This window comes from Monopterus albus, unplaced genomic scaffold (assembly GCF_001952655.1).
Source record: "Monopterus albus unplaced genomic scaffold, M_albus_1.0 scaffold279.1, whole genome shotgun sequence".
Lineage (NCBI taxonomy): Eukaryota > Metazoa > Chordata > Actinopteri > Synbranchiformes > Synbranchidae > Monopterus > Monopterus albus.
In genome coordinates, this window is record NW_018128159.1 from 586006 (window position 1) to 594093 (window position 8088).

General features: G+C 42.3%; 1 protein-coding gene across 1 annotated transcript in view; it reads left to right on the top strand.

Annotated features, from left to right (window-relative positions):
* Positions 1-1440: 1440 nt before the first annotated feature.
* ssbp4 (single stranded DNA binding protein 4) overlaps positions 1441-8088 on the top strand; it is an 84842-nt gene continuing 78194 nt past the window's right edge. The window contains exon 1 of the mRNA XM_020622399.1: positions 1441-1719. Coding sequence (XP_020478055.1) covers positions 1664-1719 — 56 coding nt within the window. The 5' untranslated portion in view covers positions 1441-1663. The remainder of the gene's footprint in view (positions 1720-8088) is intronic.

The window sequence follows — 8088 nt, forward strand, 5'->3', positions numbered from 1 at the left end:
ATGGAAAGAATGGCTGAATTTGTATGTGTGAAAATTTAGAATGGTAGTCAAGCTGACCTGAAAACTGTTCTCAGACTCTGAGTTTTAGAGATGGATATGAATGCCTGTACAATCAAAGCAAAAATACAAATCTTAGAGGTGGCACAAACACATCACAGGAACACTAGCCATACAGTTGGTGCTTAGGTTGTTTGAGGCAGACAAAAAAGAAATTTCATCTGCAGACAATAACACTGATATTGGACCATTCTGTAAAAGCCTAGAAAATGAAGGCAACTTAGAAAAAGATTACTTTGAATAACATCTGTGTTGGCAGCTATTGTATAGTCAAGGGAAAGATTATTGCCAAGGTATGGCTGTATTTAACCAACTAAACTATTTACAAACAAATATTTAAAAAAAACTTCATGGGTCAAATTTTCACAAGTATTACATGATAAAAATTCTGTTTCTGTTCAGTCTGTTGTTTGGATGTCTGGACTTTCCCCCAGGTGAGTGGTGCTCAGGTCCAGTGTGCAATGTGTCTTTTTCCTTTGTTCCTAAACTTAACCAACTAGTTTCTGTTCTTAAAATTAATTAAGTAGTTTGTGTGACAAAACGTAATGAAGCCGTGACAGTTTGATAATCATATAACTGCATGTTTGACAGTTTTCATGACAATGGAGGTCCAGTTGCAGTTGTGCATGTAAAGCTTGTGAGTGTGAGGTATGTTGTTAATGTTGGCAAAAATCTTGTGGTTTTGCCTGCCAACATAGGAATGCTATTTCAAGAGATGCTCCTATGGGTAGCATGAGAGGGAAGGGACAAATGGATGGGTCATATAGGCTGGGGAGCGTGTTGGTCTGAATACACCTTTAACGGTTTGCTTTTATACAAAACCTGCTGACAAAGTATTTTCTGTGGCTTCCATATGCTAAAAAAATAATTGGCCGGCAACATTTTCCTTGGCCCCCTAAAACGTACTAATCGTTTGTGATCATAAAAAAATTAAATAAAAAGCACATTTGTTACATCACGCATATACAATGTACCAAAATCACATCACAGTTTAACAAAGCATGGGGAATAGTGTAATTTCTCCCAGAGGTATCAGCATGTGCAAAAATGTAAAAAAAAAAAAAAAGTGCAGTCCTCGTTAGTGCGACTGAAACTCCTGGAATATCTTTTTAGGTAAAAAAAAAAAAAACATAACCGCTATTAGCAACGTTCCAAATGGAGCTGGCCGCAAAACAGAGCCTGCACACGGCCATGCCTTTCCCCATCTCCCCCCCTTCTCTACTCATGTTCCTGAGGTCAGTAAACAAGAAATGTGTGTTTCCCTTTAAGGAGCCCCCACCGAAGGCACAGCGGAGGGAGGAGGAGCGGCTCTGCGGAACAGCGGCTGAGGAGGGGAAAAAAAAAAAATCCAACACAGGACGGTTTCAAGTCGCCCCAATAGAAACTGTGCCTGATTTGTGGCCAATGTTGGAGATGTAAAAAAAAAAAAACGAAGCGAAAGAGAGGGAGGGAGAGGAGAGAGAAGAAGGAGGGAGGAGATGGGGGAGGAGGAGGAGAAGGGGGGGAGGAAAAACACTAAAGGGGTAGCTATGGAGATGGAGCGTTTTCCTGGCTGCTTTCTTTGACAGGTGTTGAGTGGGGCAAAAGTCTTAAAACAGAATCCAGCATGTACGCCAAAGGTAAAGGAGCTGTCGTCCCTTCCGATAGCCAGGCGAGAGAAAAGTAAGTGAAATGTGCGCTATATGTAAGTTAGCAGGCGAGGGGGCAGAGGAGGGAGTCCAACTTTCTAAACTAGCTACTGTAATTTAAAAGGAGTGCAGCTACTAAAGTGCGCTCCTGTGCGCGGTCTCCACCTCAGAGGTGCGTCTCGTCAACTTTTTAAAATTTACCTTGTTTGCACTTTTGTGTTTTCGTACAGGATATTTGCAAACATTGCGTGTTTGTGTAAAGCACACACACACACACACACGCTCCTGTAACTCGGTACAAGCTTTTTGACAGCAAGCGTGTTTTTACTTTATGTGACGTTGTACTGTAATCTTGTAATCTTCTGCTGCATTTAAAGCACAAGGAGCGTATTTGTATGTCGTTTCAGGTAAAACGTGTTTCTGTGGGGTGTGTATATGCTCATCCGTGTGCGGGCACAATGCTCGGCTGCTTCTTGTAAACTTTAAGAGCTGAAGCTGCCGGTTGGTTGGATTGTGTTGTGTTTTTAGAATAAAACAGGCAGCTTGGTTTGTTTGGAGGCGTGAAGCCGGGTGCTATCAAACCTGGCGATGAAGGGAAAAGTTTTGCGATGGTAAACTTTTAGTAGCCCGTCCATTGGCGTGCAGGAGAGCCACGATGATGTGGTGTTATCAGAAAAGCCGACTTATTGTAAGACCAATGTGAGGATGCACGGTCGCATGTGATTCTTGATGTGTGTCTGGAGGTAGTGGACAAAATAGCTGGTGCAGTGACATTTTGCACAATGTTGTGTGAGCGTTTACTTTTTGTCTTTGGCGCAGAAGCACATGTGCCTGAGTGCATTCTGGCTCTTTAATAAGGGATAACAAGATAATGGAACTTTAAAAATGTCACTGGACTAAAGTGCACTGCCTCCTATGTCTGCCTTTATTTCAGTGATGCCCAGTACATTTGCATGGAGCTCGGACATTGTTTGCACCCCAGCACTTTAGATCAGCAATGTCTTGTATTGTGATTAGTTCAACAGTCTGAGGCTAGAGGAGTGAGCAGGGATCCTTGCTGAGATGCAACTGTCAGGTCCTGGGAGGTTGTGCTGTTAAACATCATACATCTTTAACAGAAGCAAAATTTCTGGAGAGACGTGTGTTTTTTTTAATGCGCTGCCATGTCATATCCAGTTGCCAAAGCTTTCTAGAGACTCCTCGTGCTCATGTTCTTAATGTAAGGTTCCTCGAGTACGACTTTGTATTAATTCAGTCTGAATTCACATCAGCCTGTTGGAAAAACTGAGAAGCTCTGTGTGTTTGTGTGTGTTGTTGTGTTGGAGCAGTGAATCCTCAATGAAAACAGCCCCATGTGGTTTTATTAAACAGTAGGCAGAGTGACCTTCGTACCAGCATATGATGCTTTAATATTGCACATGAGCCGTCAGCAGACACCAGGCTGTTTTTACACCTGTTTGTGCGCCTTTGTTTACAGTACATCCAAAGCAATTGATTATTTAAATGGTTTGTGTTTGGACAGTTTTTAGTTGCACTTTTTATTGTTCAGGGGAGTGTGGATTATGTTCCATGTGTTACTGGGAGTAAAATCAGTCCCGAGGCAACATGTATTTCAAACGAAACTGTAGGAGGGGGATTAATAATTGAACTCTTAAGAAATAAATGTCTTTTGAGAGCTGGAAGTGATGGGTGCTTCTGTGTGAATAACATTTGTTTATTCAAGTGTGTTTGGATTTATTTCCACTCCTCCTTCATGAGCACTCCACAGTAAACATCATATTATTTAAACCTCTGATGTGTAGCTGTTATAGGTACCGTCCAGACCTAATGGACGACATTTGCCCTCTCCACTCGCCTGTCTTGTTACCCTAACCTGCCCTGCAGGGTCAACACATGTTTCCTTGTAAGTGTGGAGTTCACAACAGGCACCTCAGCGCATCACTGAATTGGCTCATGTTCATATTTACATATTCATATGACTCTTTACATATTCAGACAGTGAAAAGAGGGCGCCCCCGGATGGAGTTGCGTCCAATTAAAGCAGACTCAGTCAGCATAGTTGCAGCTCTGGCTTATCAAGTCATTTACTTAGTTAAAGAATGATATCACTTCTCTGTCTTGGTTTCATAAAGTATAGCTCTGGTGAGCTCTGTGGTATGTTCGAAGTACAAAAGCAAGATGACTGAAACTGCTGTATATCAGCCTTTATCAGATGTATACATCAGTGGTTACTAGGTCCCACTGTACTGCAGTTAGATTTGATAAACAAAACTCTGTTGTCCTTGGCAATGTTTTCCTTGTATAGGTGAAAGCATTTGGACAATACAGGGCAGGGCATGTTGGCTACTCTGGTAAACTTGACGCAACAAGGAAGAAGTTGTAGAGGGGAGTATTTGCTGATGAATGTATTTATATTTTATGAATTGCTTCCTTTTATGTCTTTTGCTGCTGTGTTAGATATTTTTCACACACATAAACATACTGAATTTTAAAAAGAGAGTGTCTGCAGGATTATTTTCTTTAAACACAGTACTTGTTAGCAATCAGGTGTCATTTTGAGTGATGGCCAGCTGCTGAAGCTTTACAGGGAAAGTGTGGATTTACTTCACTCTGGAAGTTTCCAAATTGCCACAGTTTCTTACATTACTCTCTCTATTAACCCCAAGAAAAGAGTGACTTCTGAAATAGTTCTAACAGCTGGAACTTGGTTTATGTGGTGTTATGTTGTCACTGTTTCATGTGATGAAGTTTTCTTTTAGCACTGGATATCGCTGTCTTCCCCTTAACATTATAGGAAATGATGCTTAGTTTATTGTCTAGGATTCTGGTACAGTAGGGGTCATGATTCATGGAACCTGCAGCAGGAGGCTGTGAGACCACAAAGTAATAGTACAGTAGTGCAGTCCTGTGTTGATAGCACTGAACACCTCAGTTATCAGCCCCCTGAACACACTGGTTCTCAGGTTTAGTACACAAAGTGTTCTAATATACAAGCTCAAGTGCACATTTAAGCCTGTGTGTGACTGCGCACAACACTGTTTTAAGTACAGCATGTATTGTTTGTTTCATTTAAAGCCTTGAAAGCAACTCTTGAATCCAACCTGTTTGTTCAGAAACACACCAGTCAAAGCAAAGCCAGTCACACGTACATTTCACACTTGTTCAGATTCCTCTACACGGCCAAGGCCTCGCTGTGCAGCTGGAATTCAGCCTGGTGTCACTGTCCTGAGATCACAGGTAGTGGTCATGACGGGGGAGGCGAGTGCTTTCTCTGCACATCCTTGAGCAATGTTATTGTGATCAGACGTTTTTTTTAACATGCTAACAAAAATGGTGGAGAAAGAAAACGCACCCGTGTCCTTGAGACCATGAAATATTTACCCTACACACTTTTTTCCAAGCATTTTACTTAATTTAATTTGAACAGGGGTAATACGGCGTCTTCATTATTAATGTCACCTTATTATTTAGTAACTGGAACCTCTTTGAAATGTGCACTGATGAATCCGGCATCTTAATTAAAGGTGCCATTTACAAACATATTTAACAGCTTGATCAAACATCACATTTTTTTAAAAGCCTGTCCTTAGTTTCCAAAAGAATTCTGCTCCCTCTGTTTGTTTACAGATGTTTTTTGTGGGGTTTCAAGTGTTGCTGGATTTGTTTGGGGAAAGAGCTTCAAGTGTAAAGTTAATCAGTTTGTTTTGAACATGGGGTTCTTTACATCCTCCACTCCTCCTCTGGCTCCTCCCATGTATTTACATGCAGTTTAATGGGGATCTTCAGGTCTGAATGCATGGTTTTGATTCTACACAGATGGCTCTGCCATCTGCATTTTAGCCTTTTGAAGGAGGCATAAAGAGCTGCACACTAACATAGGCAGAAACACTGCACTAAAAGTAAAGAAACCCTTGATTTACCCTCGGCACCCTTTGGCTGACTGCTTTCATTCAGATATGTCAACAGTCAATTAATGCTGCCTTTCGTCAGCCACTCTGGGTGCATCTGCACAAATTTGTTAGTTTTCTCACTTGAAATAAAGGACACAGCCCAAATATTGAGGCCATGTGCCTGAGGTTTGGCAACAGAGCACACACAAGCGAAGTGCATCTTTTATTGTTATTCAGAGAAGAGTAGGTATCTGAACAAACCACAGGTAAATAAGACTTCATGTGTTTTTAAAAATAATTTAGTTTTTAACACGGAGAACAAGTGATTCTTTTTCAACTTTGGACAAATTTGTCTCAGTGAGTTACATCACGTTATTGTCTTCAACTCCTGCGAGTGGAGGCTCCAGCAGTAACAAAACTATGCCAATATTATCTCTTATCACAAATCATAAACCTCTCTCCTCTCTTTCTCTCACTGAAAAGTGTTTTGAGTGAAAATCAGACTTTGCTGAAAATGAGCGTGTTATCAGGCAGTTAAACGTGAGGATGTTCACAGGTAAGTCTGTCGACAGGTAACATCACCGAGTCCAGCTGGCTGCTGTAGACAGTGAGTGCTGTATTATACTGTATGTGTGTTTGTTTTGGTACTGTATGTGTGCACGCGCGTGTATGACAGTGTGTGGATTAACCCATGACTAAAGCCATGCATGTTTACACACTTATTGACACTGATTTGTTTTGACAAAGGAACTGCCATAACAAAGCTTGTGTGCAGCAGAGATCAGCTTTAGTGAACCAGCTTCACAACAGGTGTCTCAAACAGCCATCTAGTCCCTCACCCACCTTCAAATACTATGTCACTGTATTCACACCCTTTCTAAACCATACCGTCACATCTATACTGTGTTTATAAATGTTTAATATTTAGGAAATAATATTTTGTCTCTTTATCCAGCTACACTTTGTGTCGCATTCAGGACGCCACTGAATCCATAAGTTATGCATGTTGTATATCTATGTTCTTTTCTGAAAGATATAGCTTTCACATGAAAGCAGATGCAGTACAGGCCCTGCTTAATCCTCCTCCATCATTTCCGTCATGCATACCTTACCTCATCCTGCCCCTGCTCTCGCTGCTGAATTATTGAAACAAAGACATGAAAGTTAATTTGCTGACTGTCTGCACTTTAACTGGCTAAACTCGGCTGAGATGCCCTTGTCTCTGGAGGCAAGCAAAGGAAAGGGAGAGCTGGCTGGGGGAGCCTGGGGCTAAATGTCAGGAGTGTTTCCTGAGGACAAGGCAGTGGGAGAGATCTCATTGATGGGTGGACATGGAGCAAAGTACTGTGTAGGACACATGAGGTTAGAACCAGGAATGGAAAAAAGAAAGGAACTGTGTCAGATTATTTTATTTTATTTATTTATGTATTACCTGAGCTATAGTGTTAACTGAGCTGCTGTATTTTGGAAAAACTGTTGCAAATAATCTTGTATCTTAAGGGGCGAAGCGTGAGAAACAGACAACAGATGCACCGCTTGGCTTTGTTGCTTTTTTTAAGTGTAAACTCACAGCAGCTTTGTATCATGAGCCGTGATATCCGTTCAGCAGTCAAAGCAAAGGTCAAACATTCTTCTTCCCACTCAGGCTGGGCGCCTGCTTCTCATCATGTAATTTCCATCAACACGCTTTATTGTTAAATTTCATTTGTGGACATCTTCATCTGAGGAAGGAGAGACTGAAGTATGTAGTAGAGGAAATGTGAGATGTGGTGCAGCCTACATGTGGTTGTGGTTTGTCTTGTAAGCATCTCATTTTTTATTCCTGAGTGACATGTGTATCTAGTGCAGGGTTCACAGGGAAGGTATACAGGTTTACAGTGTCCACAGAGGGAAAGGTTGACATCCTGACCTTCAGTTTCCCTCTGACACAGCACCACTCCTCCATGTCTGTATCCACCAGGCTTTCCTCGGGCTCTGCTCCACCCGCTCGCAAAAAAGTCTCCTCCTCAGCAGACTGCGCCTCTGACAGAGTAACAAAAGGTGTCCCCTGAAGCCTGGACTGAATGAGTGTTTTTAAATAATGCATTGCAGCCAGGGCAGGCGCCCGTCGCTGGGGTACAGAGCCCCTCAGATCACACCAGCCTCTGCCATGAAAATTTCATTGACGCAGTGCTCATGAGAATCTGTCCAGTGTAGACGGGGTGTACAGGACCTAACGCATGCTGCTGAGTATTTCGCACCACAAAGAGCCTCTCTCTGTCTCTCTCTCTTTACATTTTACACCAATAGACTCTCCACTTCACCCAGAACCCAGTAAACAATCTCTGAAGTTTTAAAGCTGATGGAGCAAAAATAAAGGTAGATGGTTATGTCAAGGCGCGGGCTGGTGTGAGCTTGCTCATAGCTCCCCAGCTTAGCCGCCATGTGTTGGAGTTTACCGCGGTGAACGAGAGGGTCGCTTCCCTGCGCCTTCGGGTCAGGGATAGGTCTCTGACTGCCGGTTGTGTCTATGG